This window comes from Pavona decussata, unplaced genomic scaffold (assembly GCF_977016875.1).
Source record: "Pavona decussata unplaced genomic scaffold, jaPavDecu1.1 SCAFFOLD_244, whole genome shotgun sequence".
Taxonomy (NCBI): Eukaryota; Metazoa; Cnidaria; class Anthozoa; order Scleractinia; family Agariciidae; genus Pavona; species Pavona decussata.
This window is the reverse complement of record NW_028145649.1, coordinates 862,786-877,568: the sequence shown is the minus strand read 5'-3', so window position 1 is coordinate 877,568 and position 14,783 is coordinate 862,786. Positions and strand designations below refer to the sequence as shown.

General features: G+C 41.3%; 1 protein-coding gene across 2 annotated transcripts in view; it reads left to right on the top strand.

The window, feature by feature from the left end:
* Positions 1-14,619, top strand: part of LOC146457293 (E3 ubiquitin-protein ligase RNF123-like) — a 55,171-nt gene extending 40,552 nt beyond the window's left edge. For both annotated transcript variants that reach the window (XM_085092028.1, XM_085092027.1), the window contains exons 25-38: positions 894-968; positions 1,806-1,893; positions 3,338-3,425; positions 3,511-3,577; positions 4,159-4,182; positions 5,226-5,365; positions 6,318-6,413; positions 7,354-7,443; positions 7,635-7,710; positions 8,873-8,957; positions 9,398-9,522; positions 11,731-11,828; positions 12,411-12,499; positions 13,609-14,619. In XM_085092028.1, coding sequence (XP_084948154.1) covers positions 894-968; positions 1,806-1,893; positions 3,338-3,425; positions 3,511-3,577; positions 4,159-4,182; positions 5,226-5,365; positions 6,318-6,413; positions 7,354-7,443; positions 7,635-7,710; positions 8,873-8,957; positions 9,398-9,522; positions 11,731-11,828; positions 12,411-12,499; positions 13,609-13,717 — 1,250 coding nt within the window. In that variant the 3' untranslated portion in view covers positions 13,718-14,619. The remainder of the gene's footprint in view (positions 1-893; positions 969-1,805; positions 1,894-3,337; positions 3,426-3,510; positions 3,578-4,158; positions 4,183-5,225; positions 5,366-6,317; positions 6,414-7,353; positions 7,444-7,634; positions 7,711-8,872; positions 8,958-9,397; positions 9,523-11,730; positions 11,829-12,410; positions 12,500-13,608) is intronic.
* The last annotated feature ends 164 nt before the right edge of the window (positions 14,620-14,783 follow it).

Below are 14,783 nucleotides of genomic sequence, written 5' to 3'. Positions count from 1 at the left end.
GAAAGGCCAAGTGCTATTAAAAATTGTTTCTCCACTGACTTCATGACCATCGGCTTGCCGTTTTTCTTGTTTGAATAGTAGAGCTGAATGGACAAATAAACTCCGAGTGGTTAAGTTCAGAGTTAAGTTGAGCGCTAGCCTGTCGTCTAAGGCACTTTCTTTTCAGGCTTTATACAGACTATTGTCCTGACTCTAAAGAGAAGAAATTACTCATTTTACAGATGTGTCCTTCGTGACGTGCCTTTGAATGGAAGTGAGGCTGGAATTGACTTTGTTTTGTACAAACCGCAGTGCTTTTCGTATGTAAATGCACACTGGTAACAGCATTTTCATATAAAGAGCACTGACGTTTGTATCAAAACGAAGTCAAGCACGGCCTCGCTTTCACTCAAAGGCCGGGTCGCTTTGCACACAGCTGTTTTTTTTTTTTATTATTAGTGAGTTTACTTTTAATTGTAATTTTAGCTTTTTAAAATCATTGTAAGTTTACTGTTAATTGTAATTTTAGCTTTTTAGCCTTTTTATTCCGTTTTTAATCTTGCCATGCGCATTTGAACATTTCATGAAATTTGTGCGTTAGAAATGTCATTGTTATTGTCATTATTATTAAGTATAAGTGGAAAATGATCTATCGCAGCCATACTAGAAAGCGAAGTTTCTAGTAGAGAGTTTATACGATGACGTAACTAACAGACTCTGTGGATTAGTCAGGCCTTAAGAGTGGGAGTGGGGAGAGGCTTAAATGAGGAAAACTTGGGGGAGGGGAGGGGAGGGGATGAAGAAGAGACCCCTTCGTAGCGATTCCAAGGGGCCTTCCTTGCGCACGGGGCTAGCGTGCAGTGCGAGACGCGAAGGAAACGGTTTACAAATTTATTTATTTATTTTCTTTTCAGATGCCAGTGATACTCTCAATAAAATGGCTGTGTTCCTTTGCACCCATTTTATCGACCAAAGAATTATCAATCCAGGTGAGTTTTTGCCTGATACCTTTGCATTTCAACCGAAAATTCTCTTTCAATAGGCCATTTTACAGTTGCTTAGTCAATGGTAGCGAGGCTGCCGGTGACCTTGTATTGATACAGACCTCACTGTTCTTATCATGTAAATTGTGTTGTTGTGATGCAAACTTGCCTGCATTTGAATAAGAAAAGTAAAGAGATTTGTATCAAAACAAGGTCACCGGCAGCATAAGCCAGGTTACACAGCAACAACTGTAAAATGGTCTATTGAAATCGCCCCAGCGCAGCCTATTCGTAAATGTATTCATTCGTTTATTATTTGTTGGTTTATTCGTGCGTTAATGGTGCGTTCTTTCTTCCATCCGCTGATAGGGAGCTTAAGCAACGACGACGACGACGGCAACAACAACGCCGCAAAACAATAGGTTTAATGAGCAAAAACAATCCCTCTGCACGTGCGTTTTACATTTTGGTACATTTCCTTGCCTTCCTCTACAAAACAACAACGTGAAATGACCACATTAAAAGTTTCATGGAGAACGTCAACGGACGACAGTGAATTTTTCATTTTCTTTCTTAACTTGTACGCCGCTCCTACCAATTTAGTTCCTGGATAGTTCGCAATTTTTGTAAAAGTTGAGCGAGTTGAAATAATTGCGAAGTAGCACAAATGAAATAAACTATATTTTCGGGTGACGTTTTCGTTGCCGTTGCCGTCGTCGTTGCTTAAGCTCCCTAATGATTCATGTTGGTCGGTGGGTTGTTTAGCCAATCACTAGTCCCTCTGTCAGCTTGGCTGTTCAGTTCCGTTAATGTGAGCGGGTTATTGTTTTGTTTTACGTACAGATTTGAGGGATGTTATAATCCAAGCTTTAGCTGCATTTGTATGTTACCCGGACAGTCTTGAGGCAGTGGAGAACACTCCAGAAACATTGTAAGTCATCTTAAACTTGACCCCTGCCAATCACCCTTCCACCAGAAACTGGCAAACGAGCTGAAACTTGCGGCGCGCGCTCACCGCGTGCGATGTTTGGAAAGCTCGCTATTTTAAACATGGCGCGCGAACTTTCGCGCGGAAACTACGCCACAATAATAAAACGATTTGATTGGTTTATTAGTTTGTTATCCATTTTCCAAATATTGTACATATGAGATTGAATATTCGCACGCTGTTGCGAAAGAACATGTGACAGTTAAACATTTCAACCCTTATAGGTAGAATTTGCAGGTTGATATTGGTCCTTTCGAGGCTAAATGGGGAATTTAAATGGGAAGTTAAGTGGATTCCACGGGGTGGCTCTTCCATCTACTGTCTCCAGGTCGAATTGGAATTTGGAAATGTTGGTTTTTGTGGAGGGAAGAAAACTGGAGTACCCGGAGAAAAACCTCTCGGAGCAGGAACCAACCACAAACTCAACCCACATACGACGCCGAGTCCGGGAATCGAACCCAGGCCACATTGGTGGGAGTCCAGTGCTAGCCCTCACCACTGTGCCATCCCTGCTCCCCTGCTATATTGGTGTCTTCATTGATGTGTTGTTTCTTTAGACAAGAAACTTTGCTCCACATTGTCTTTTTTCACCCAGGTCGCAGTTGTTCGAAAAGTGGATAACTTTATCCAATGGTTAAATCGCTATCTAGCGAATTAAATGTTTTAGTTAGAGTACATTTTATCCGATTGATAGCTTTTTATTCACTGGATTAAGTTATCCATCGTTTGATCGACTGAGTCCAGGTGTTAAACCCTTTCCCTGCCAAGTTTTTTGGCCCATTTTTCCAAAACATTAAAGAAAAGCCCAGCTTGCTAATGTAATACACCGTTTGAAAGGTCTTGATGAGTGTAATTCATTTCTGAAATCAAGATAACTGAAGGAAGTCAGGTCTTTGATAGAAGTGGTTTTAAAACAACAAAATTAAAAACTGCAAGATTTCACTAATCGACTCTTGTGATAGGTATACCTCAAAACTGTAGCTTATTTTGCAGCTTTTAATGCAGAGACCGCTCTGAAATATGTGAGAGTCTGTAAATGCATTAAATGAAAATATTCCACAAATCATAGGGATGGTAAACCACGTCATAGATACCAGAGGGTGCCATTTTCCTTTGAAATGCAAAGAACTTTCCAAGACCAATTTGCTGCCGACAAAATTTCACTGTAATTGAGCAAATGCTGACCAAGTTATGAGTTCAGGACCCGCTATAGTTGGTCTCGGTAGGGAAAGGGTACCGGCGACATACTACTCGGGGGTAACTCTGCAATGGACTAGCATCCATTTCAGAGTAGTAATACTACCAGTTGCTTCATGCAACAAAAATCTGTTAAGCTCCGGCCGTGTGGGTCACTAAACTTTACCTTTATTTGTTTTTACTTTTCTAGACTGGAGAAATCAGTTCGTTCCCTTATGGCTGCTTATGATAAGCGTTCTTGGGTTCAAACCACGTGGATTTTGGTGCGCATTTGGAAGGTATGTGTATGCAGTGGCCATAGTTACCAGACGTATGGTTAAGCCCGCTGTGTTGACTGATTTGTTTTACTCTGTGTTTCTCAAGGGCTGTGGTTTCGCGTTTCGTTATACGAGTTCACCGGACGCCCTTACTCTAGGATTACCAGAACAAGGTTAGTTCGCAAGCTTGTTTGACCCATTCACTCCCAGAGGTTTTCGGTGAACCGAACATATATTCATGCAAAAAATGGCACTTTCTTATTGACATGTTATGTTGGCAGATTGCAGCCAAATTGCCCAACACGTGCTTTGCTGGAAGTATAGAAAACAAGTGTTTCTTTCAATAGGCCATTTCCGAGTTGCTGTGAACCTCACTATGAAAGCGAGGCTAAGGGCAAAACTTTTCATATGAAAATTAGTTTTGTTTACAGATGAATGAAAACTAATTTTCATAACAAAAACTTTGCACTTAACCTCGCTTTCATAATGAGGTTCAAAGCAACTCGGAAATGGTCTATTATCAGTGGTCAATTTCTTTGGCATTTGTTTGCAAGCATGCACACAATTCAAAATTGTTTGATAGTTTTTAACAAGGAAAATAGCAAGCAGCAACATGGTTTGTGGTTTGGAGCGGCACCTGAGTGAAAGGTTTCTTAAATACGAACGGTTCATGAATTATTAATTCTAAAACGCTGGTTTTGGAGTGGTGAAGTAGTCGATAACTAATTTTATCAGTCTCTTTACTCTTTTATAGGTCATCTGCGAGCCAGTCTTCAACGTAAGTCATCTATAATGTTTCGCTTTATTTTACTCTATTTCTACCTGGAAAAATACATAAAAGTTGTCCGTTTGTTTATTTGAATGCTCACACATTTCATCCACAAACTTAGAGCTTAAAGTTAGAGCCTCTTTGTGTGACGCAAGGCTTTACTCTAAGGCTGAAAGTGTTTAACAGAACCTTAGGCTCCTGCTTTGAAAGTTCAGTACGGCGACTAACTTTAATACCCTCTCCCTACCTCCCCCAAGTTAGTTTCACACCTCAATGAAGAGTGGGGGATGGTGGGGGTAGGGACTTTTACCAGGTGATAACTTCCGAGCGGAGCTCATACTGGCTTTTCTTAAAATTTTCACGCAACAAACTGGAACAGAACACTAATGGTTTGAGTAAATCTTAAGCTACTGATATCATGTGTGCGTTAGCCCAATAAAGCAGTAATATTCCTTTGCAATGACTATTGGTTCACCCAAGGTTTTTGTAACATTTCAACTCGTGCTCAATCTCGTACCGAGAGTTCTCAGGTTCAAGTTTTTAGTTCAAGTTTTATTTATTCACAACAGAACCTTAGGTTATAACTAGGCTGGCTTGCAAATAGCGAAGAGCTAATCGCCGCAAGCCAGACTTCACACAAAATAGTTATTTTTTTTAACATTACATACAACAATAACATTAATAATGAGTGAAGAGGAAAACTAGACAATAACGAAGTGCAACAAGGACGACTAAGTCTAATATAGTCTAGTCAGGCTCTTTGGCCAGCGTCGCTGGCAGAGACAGTAGTATTCGATCTGGACATACAGAAAGACCCAAGCGTCTCTCTTGGCAACCAACGCTGGTCAAAGAGTCTGCGTACTCTAAGTACGAGGTTGACTCACACTTTAATTCTTTCCACTTCATGTGGTTGATAAGGGGTGGGGGGAAGGGGGGTGGGGAAGGAAAGATAATTGTTACAGAGAGTGGTTTAAGAAAGGTTTACGGAAAGTCACTATGCCGGCTCAGAGGAGGAGGCCTTCCTGCACTGAGGTATTTCTTATTTATTTCAGCTCCTCATCCGTCTAAAAAGTGCCAGCGATTGTTTGGTCAGCTCTGTGTCAAAGACAACCAACTTGCAAACGAGTTTCTGAACGGCCTGTTAAACCAGCTAAACTGGTCTTTCTCAGAGTTTATCGGGATGCTGCAGGAGGTACGACACTTAGGGTCCGTTATTAAAAGACAGTTTAGACGGTGTTTAACAAAACCACGTTCTAAGCCATTTTCAATTTTGCCAACAGTCATATCTAAACATTGTCTACTGCTGACGGTAACAAGAAGGCTTGCATCCCAGACGAGAAAACTATTTATCTGCGTAAACTAAACCACTTATAAACAGATTTGGAGGCCCACTGATTGTCTTAAGCCGCGGCCTAAGTTAGTCATTAGGCTGATTTAGCAACAGAACGGGAATGTCAGTTGACAACGGCGCGCGCATCAAGAATGCCCATATATAGTCGAAATAGACTCGCGTCCAGACTATTCCGCGCGCTCTCGCGTCCTCAAATGACGTTCCCTTTCTACTGCTAAATCAGCCTTCTGTTTAAATAACTGGCCCTTATAATGTTTACGAATGTTGCTGAAAACTGAACTGTTTAAAGTAACTGAGGTAGCCTGTAGCAACCAGATTAGCTAATAACTTTAGCAATTCATAGGAATTCTGTACGCGGTACAATACCAGCACAGCTAATTGCAACCCATGGTAAATTCCCGACTAAAGAGCAAGTGCAACTTGTATTCTCCCAGCCGTAAATTTGCGTTGTAAAGTAAATATCGAGTCCTTAAAAATATTGGTAAAATGTTCTTCGGCCCTTTAAGAGAACTTTCAGGTTTTCTTTGAGGGACATTTTCACGTCTGCCTTGAGTTCTTACTAATCGTTATCCACTACTAGATTTTATACTTGACGAAGCCTTATTTAGGAAGCCTTATTCCATAAGCGCTCTGGTTTCTCCTAAGGCTTCCTCACCACTTTCATTTTTTGTACTCCTATTTTGCTTTTTTGGTTTTTTAACGTGTGTGGTGAAATAAACAAATACTTCCCTTTGTGGTGTATCAAATGTAAGTTATGATTTTACTGAAGTTTTTCTGCTTTTCGTGGTTACAGATTCAACAAGCCACTCACCGAATGGAGACTGTTCTTGACTCACGTCAACTGCGCACATGCGCAGTGTGTTTTGATTTAACGGTCGGATTGATGAGGGTGAGTTTTCAATCGTTCCGCTCGCTTCTGCAATTTTCCAAAACACGTTTTTCTTTATTTCTTCTTATACCGGTGCACTACGTTTCATTGTCGTTGGCACCCTGGTGTTTATTAGTTTTTCTTCATTAAATAAAAGTAAAATAATCAACCGTTTTAATGCGTCGGTTAGTTTGCCTAAAGCAGGGTTAACCCTTAAAGCCCCAAAATGATCAGCACATATATTCTCCCCACTGTTCACGATATATTACTTATGGTACTAGTTGAGAGAATCTGTTTAAACATTGAGGCATTTTGTCTTTAATGTAATATATAAAACTTTTCATCAGATATCCAAACACTGAGAAGTAGGTTGAAAAAACGAGGCGCAGCCGAGTTTTTTTAAACGACTTCGAGTGTTTGATATGGCTTCTCAAATGATCAGTAATTCTTGGAGAAATTCAAGGCTAAAGTTGGCAAAATTTTATGGTAATTAGGAACACATATCCAAACCACGGTCACAGTAGTGATTTTTCTTGTCTTCTCTTGATGAATTATTAATGAGTTTGAGAAGATCATTTTCTTTATTCTCATGTCCCATAAGTTTGATCAACTACTTTTATTGCGAGGAGAATTGAGATGCTGATCACTAGTGAAGTTTGGTTGAACAGGTCAACGACTTGGGTTCCAGTCAATTCTTTTTCGTCCTGCGTTTTGACTTGAGCAGATTTCAAATTGTGACTTAAAATTAACATTGGCGGTAACTTGTTTTCAACAAGAGAAACAAAGATCTTCAGCTAAATAACTTTTACAGTGCGACGCGCCTTACCGTGGCCACCCAACAAAAGTTTGTTGGGTGGCCACGGTAAGGCGCGTCGCACTGTAATCCCATGCTAATCTGGCTAACCCGTTTTCGGAAAACCGTAGTACAGATCTAATTTGTATTTTTGCCTTTCCTTGCTAGGTGCTAGAAATGGTAGCAACCACTGCTCCTGAAGTATTTACAGACTGGAAGCGACAATCCGCTGAATTACACATTGCTCGGCTTTTCCAGGTAGAAATACAAGATCATTGTAGAAAAATAGATCGTTTTGTCGTATTTCTGCATGTATTATATCAGGCACTAGCTAACGTTTGCATGTGCAGCCGTGCTCCCAGAGGTTGTAGAGGTACGTTGTGGGGAGTTTGCTCTCTTAAAGATTTTACATAAAACTGGTCGAAATGCTGTCTTGTGTTTTTCCGCAGTTGTTGACTCAAGTCCTTAATCGCGTCACCGCCATTTCAAACTTGTTTGAAAACGTCACAAGACTTCACCTGCCAGGTAAGTTTTGGAACAGAAATGCCCAAGTCTCAGTTGAGCTAGTTACTGTTAAAAACCATTTCCAACAAATCACATCTGACTTTTCACGATAAACGGATTTGTCGCAGTGAAGACTTGTGGCCGGTGACGTGCGGTTACAAATATGAAATCGGTACTAAACGCGGGAAATCGTACAACGAGTGCCTAACGCGGGAAAACTTGTAACAACTGGAAAGCGCGGGAGATCCTGGGCGCTTTCCATTCGACCAAAACTTCCGGAAATTCCGGGTTTGAGAGCGAATGGAACAGACATTTTCCGGAATTTCATTCCGAAATTTTGGGTGTACCTCGCGAGGTTGGCCTAAAATTCCGGAAAATCGGAATAACCGGAAAATTCCCTTTCATTCGACCATTCCTGCTCGCGCCCAGTTTCACAGAGCCCGGAAAATAAATCGAACTCAACATGGCTTCCAATTCTTCTGCTCAATATCAGTGTTCCGCTTGTTATTATGCGACAGATGACTTGAATGTTCTTTTGCACCACTTTTGCACCGGAGGCACGGCAAACTTTCGTTATCTCGTCGTCCTCGTCCAATACTTCGCTTATTTCAACTTCATAGTCGTCGAGCAATTCTAAAGCAAGTAAAATAAACAAAGAGTCGGCCATTTTTTGATTCCCCTGTTTATTTGGTATTTTCGCGCGAAAATTGGTACGTGATGGACTGGGACGGCTTGGTTCAAACCAACCGGAAAATACTGTTCCATTCGTCACGTGGAATACTCGAAATTTCATTCCGGAATTTTAAGTCGAATGGAAAGCGCCCCCTGTAACCGGCGCTAAACACGGGGAATCGTGTAACTGGTTACAAGCGCGAGAAGGCATGAAACTGTTGCCAAGCGCACGGATACTTGTAACAATTACTATAAGCGCGGGAAAACATACGACTGGTGTCAATCCAATTGCAAGAGAACATATAGCCGCTGCCGCTTCTAAAAGCGCGGGAAAACTCGTAACTGCAAACGCGGGAAGTCTTAAACGGCTGTAAAGCGCGGGAAAACACCAAACAGTGCAGAGAAGAGAAGAATTTGCAAAAGATAAATCAAGAGATTGCTCACAGTATAGATTGCTGGACAACTGAAGGTCACTTCTGTGGAGTCTTAGGAAGTTTGTTGATTTTTTAAGGTCTGGAAACAGTTGATAGGTTTCCCATTCTTGGTGCTGTGACTGGAATTTTATTGACGCTGTTAATGGAAGGAACAAGTGAAAGGTTTGTTGTTGTTAAAATTTGTCACTTGTTATATACGTTATTTAAAAGTATGGGACAGCAAAATACTCTGTGGACGTTAGAGAAGGAAGTGGGGGAGACGCCCTTAAACGTCTGAGCAACAAATGATAAACGCACCATTCGTATATAAGCCAACGTGAGCTTTAGCTTGGCAATACGTCAGCTGAAATATTCAAAGTACAAAAACAAAATTGGCTGATAAATAATCATCACGAAATACGTGAGAAAATAAGAAAATAAAGAAGTTTGTTGGGTCGCCAGTAGAGAATTTGCTTTGCGTGTAATTTTTCGCTCGCACGTTTGCGGTGAAAGTTTTGTTCGCTCCGCGACTAAAATCGTACATAAACCGCGATAGCACTTGCATTGTGTTGGTGACTATTCAAAACAGAGTCCTCATGATGTGATTTTTATCGCTTTCACAGTAAAGAGAGAGCGACGTCATCCCTGTTGGCGGAGCCTGGTTACAGCTTGGACACTGTATGCTTCTTGATTGGAGGACGAGCATCTGTGGCTGAGAGCTCTAAACCAAAGTTCTCCTTCAAAACATGTACCGTCAATACCTCCTTTTAGTTAGGCTTTTAGGTCGCGTTCGGTTGACTGTATTCCGGAATATGAATAGGAGGAATAGCTGTTGGATTTCTCTTTTAAGTAAGTTTGGGAAGACATTTCTGCAAACTTTCGCTGACACATGATAATTTAAGAGCGATTTTGTACTCCAGTAACTCCAAAACCTCTTTTGAGGGATTTTTTTAAATGATTATATGTATTCCTATTCCGGAATAGGGTCAATCGACCGCACCCTTAATGAGCTTTTACAAGTTTACAGTAGTTCGGTGGTTAGAACGGCGAAATTTTCATCTCGTTGAAAAAATGCATTTTATCTAAGACACCTTCCGCGCGTATCCGTTTTCGATTCGCTTTTAGTTGAAAACGGTTATATTTGATTATCGGGTTTCTCACCGCCGTTATACAAACAAGTGAAAACCGTCAAAAACTGGCCCAGTTTTCAAAACCGGGTATATTTGTTTATCTTATTCAAAGTGGAGATATTGTTGAAAAGGCCGTTTATCGTTTATTTATGTACGGCAAGAACGAATAAAAATGGATAAGACACTAGAAAGCGATCGTTTTTAGCTGTTCACACGTGTGGGCCGGCTAAAATTATCAATCCGTTTACACTGTACTAGTTTGTATTATATTGCTGCTGCGATTGAAGACAACGGTGAGTTGAATGCGACAATGAAATGTCAGAAGGCGACTTCCATTAGGGCACTTTAGCAACGACGACGGCATCGGCAACGAAAACGTCACTTTAAAACAAGTTCGTGTTACTACTTCGCGACTATTCCAATTCGTTCAACTTGTAAAATGTGGGCGAAGTATCCGGGAAATAAATTGATAGGAACGGGGTTCAAGTAAGGAAGGAGAATGAAAAATTCACCGTTGTGTGCTCACGTTCTCCACAAAACTTTGAATTTGGTCATTTCACGTTGTTGTTTTGCTGATGACGGCAAAGGAATGTACCAAAACATGCAACGCACGTGTAAAGCGATTGTTTTTGTATTAGACATACTAGGTGCGGTTACACTACAGCTCTTACCCAAAGCTCCCCTCGGGTAAATAGCTTGGGTTGGGTTTACTCTGGGTTTTGATCGATTTCATGCTTGCGGTTACACGCTGATAAATTGCCCGAGGAGAACAGTAAAGCTTTACCCGATTTGGCGGGAAACATTGATAAATGCAAACATGGATGACACGAACCGTGAAATGTTTTCGGTAATTCTGCTGCTTTTATTACAACTTCCACTTCAAATAGGTTAAGTAGTTCAGCAAATTATTTTAAGAAGAGAACGTCGACGCCAACAACAAATACGCTTTTTCCAGAGATTGTACTTTTTACTTTTTTATTTAAGAAGACGTCGAATCGTCGTTAGCCATGGGCGTTTCCGCGACCACAAAATTGGTTTCAGCGACTTTTGAACGAAAGGAATCTGGACCACTGGTGGAAAGAGAACTTTTGCGTGTCTCGAGGCACTTTTGAATTTATCTGCCAGCTTGTAGGCCCAAACCTGGAACATCAAAACACCAGGATGCGAGAGGCTTTTTCCGTCGACAAGCGAGTAGCTGTTAGTTTATGGCGTTTAGCAAAAGGTGAATGCTACCGATCTTGTGGATTAATGATGGGACTAGCGAAACCTACAGCAATTAAATGCTGCCATGAATTTGTACAAGAAATCTGTAGCTTTCAAAACGAGTTTATAAAGTTCCCTTCTACATTTGAAACACATTTAAACGTATGAAAATTACTTACAGAAACGCTTGAAAACCAAGCGCAGTAGCGGGTAGGATTTGGCGCACAGCACGTAAACAACAAGTGATTTCTAGTGTTTCGTACATTTCACTTTCTCGTGATTGGTTGAGCCGCTCTGAGTTCTCCTTACCACATAGACCTTACCCCTGAAACTTTCATGGAAAATTCTTTTGTTCTTTTTGACGTATCCATGGAAATTTCCCCAAGGCAATTTCACTCTGGGAATGTCGGTTACACACAAAAAGTTGTTTCCCCGTGGGGAAGAGCGATTTACCCAAGGGTAAAATGGCCAGTGTAACCGCACCTACTGTTTTGTGGCGTTTTCGTTGCCTCGCCGTCGTCTTTGCTAAAGTTCCCTAAATTCATTTACGTTGAGTTGGTCTCGTTTCTTACGTCCTTGTATTAGTTTCTATAATTATGCATTTATTCCTTTCTTGTTTGCAGTGATAAACAAGGATGTTACAGCGGAGGAGGTTCAACGACTTGATGATCTGGTGACTTACCTTGAGGAGCAGGACTCACAAGCTCAGCTTCAGAAACAGGTGCGGTGATATGATCAGTCACGTGTCCACCTCGGGCTGGAAACATCCGTGAGACTGGTAACGAGCATTGTGCGGCGGTTTGGTCAGATAAAAAGTGATATATTTTGTGGTTAAAGTGGGTCGTTTTCTGAAAAACTGTCGTGGAGGCAAGTTATTTGCTTTGTTGACGGTTGAACTGAAAAATCAAAAAACCTTGAAATGGATTGAGCATCAGTAAACTTAGTAGATTAATTTTCCGGATAGAGGAATAATGCTTAGCCAGAGCCCTTGAAATAGTGAAAAATTCATTACCTGTAATTAGGTATTCAGTTATCTCAACCTTCCTTTCCCCCCATCCCAATATTGAAATATTATGGCTTGTTGGAATGGACAAAACTCCGTCAACATTGTCAGAGGTAAGGGAAGGGAGGGGGGAGGGGGGGTTTACAGGGAGAGAGAGAAGAAAGGTATCATTGTCAGAGGGTGTAAAAAAGGTGCCTTGAGTCTTCTTCGTGGTCTCCAAAATTGGTTAGGGTTAACTTTATCTACATCATTAGATCGATTCGTATATTTGCCGTCACAATGCCGGTCCGTTTTTGACAGGAGTCCGTGGATGTTGACGAGTTATGCCCCATCTGCTGCGCAGTGAAGATCTCAGTCAGGTTTATTCCATGCTTGCATGCTTCCTGCAGGTGAGTATATCACGTGAAACAGAAAACGATTGGTTTAGCAGCAGACGCACGTGTTCACGCACGTGTTCGCACGTGTTCACACATGGAGACTGTGCTTGCATTGCACCGGATGCATTTTACATCCCTAACAGTTTTGCATTGTGCCTGCGCTAGAAGCAGATACAGGTTTGGATCCATACACTTCTCAAATCCTTACGGTACAGTGTCAACACATCGCTTGATTTTAGAGTAAATGTGCTGCTTAACCGTGTCAATTTTGTCTCAAAAAAAAAAGAAAAGAAAAAAAAGAAAAACTATGGAGTTATTGTGGCGATAGTTGTTACACCAGTGACTTTCAAAAATACGTCGTAGTTGGAATTAAACTACACACGGGGGAAATAAAACTGAGGATACATCTATGATATTATGCTTTGTGTAAAGCCGCCGACACACCTGGCGATTTTATACGCCGATCGCGGCGATGTGGCAGTTTTAAAAATTCATGTGATAAAATCGCCCAACCTGATGGGTTGGCTTTACTGGCGATTCGTGGTAATGACCGTTGGAAATCGCGGGAACGAGCACGAATTCCGGCGAATTTAATCACCGATATCTGACATGCCAGATATCGGCGATTTTATACGCTGATCGCGGCGATCGGCGTATAAAATGGCCGATATCTGGCGTGTCAGATATCGGTGGTTTTATACGCCGATCGCGGCGATCGGCGAAAATCGCAATCGCTCCACCGGGCACACCTGGCGATTTTCGCCAGTCGCGGCGATCGGCGTAGGATATCGCCAAGTGGGTCGCCGACTTAAGGGTGCGAAATATTAAATATATTCTTCTTCTAAAATGTTAATAAGAATTCGACTCTTTTGTTTTGGCCATTTGGATATTTATCGTTACTGGGCAACAGAAACCACATAGAAGGATCTCTCGGTGTATTCCTTTTTCAGAATACACAGTATGTCCCAAAAACAAACCGCGCCCTAAATCGCTGAGGTACGGGTAACTATTACTACAGCCCTCTACAAACAGCAACCTGTAAAATACAAAATTCTCTTAAATTATTGGCGAAGCTTGTGGAGATATGTTTTAACTACAATTGTGTATTTGTTTGATTATAGATCCTGTATTTCTCGTCATCTCATGAACAACAAGGAATGCTTCTTCTGCAAAACTGCTGTGAATGAACTGGAGGACATCAATACAGAGACGCCTGCTAAAAAGCAGTAAAAAATTTGGCAAATTTGCTAGTTTTCTTGCCCTTTCTTAACCTGCGCCACAGACGGAATCAACATTTGATTCAACTTGATTCCGTCTGTAGCGCAGGTTAGCCCTTTTTCAGCCCGGTTTCTTAGCAGATGAACGCAAGTGAACACAGAGCGGAATTTCGGGGATGCACACAGAAAGGAGAAATCTAGCCTGCGAGTAAGCTCTCCGACTCTTGCACGTGCTTTCCCAAGACGAGCGCTTCCTTGAATTACATGTCTTTTTAACTTTGGAAATTGTGGATGAAACGCTAGAGTATGGCCTTTCAGCTAAAGGCTTCCCTACTTGCCCAGGTTTCAACGTCCCACGTATTTTTCTGAGAAGCATGCCGATAGAATTTGCTTTAGTGTTACTAAGCAACCACAGAAACTTAAGCTGGCGTGGACTCGATATTTATCAATAATCCGTGCCGACGTATTTAACTGCAGGGATCAGTTAAAAGGCAGCAGGACTCTGAGACAGAAACTCGTAACTTTTAACCGTAACCCAAAATCGTTATGTGCAGAGACTTGCTAACAAGTCTCTTTTTTTAAACTTTTTTTCCCCCGGAAACAAGAAAGAAGGCGAAGGTCCTGTAGTTTGGTTAAGTGTAGAGGCAAGGCAGTCTTCCCGTCTTTTTGTTACCGCTCAGTTTGATGCAAACAACTTGAAGAAAATTTGGACTCGGCAGGTGCGGAAATGCATCCCATCTCGGAAAATTGATTTTTTTTTCTGATAATAAACGCAAGAACATCAAGAAGATGCTGATTTGTAAATCAAGCTCGTAAACCAGGTTATCTGGGTTTTCGTCAGTTGTATAAATTCGAACGCTTTATTTTGATGCTTGACGTCCTATTAAAGTATTCTTTCTGTCCTTTTATTGGTCATCTTTTTGTGTTGTGTTTGGCGTCGTTAGTTTAGAATTCAATGCATTCCGCTAGCAGTTACCAGGCATGAGAATTTAAAGATTATAAAATCGACGCTGTTAAGAGAGAGTTAAAACCGACGTTTCGGCAATCCTGCCTTCTTCTTTTTCTTGATAGTTTTGGCC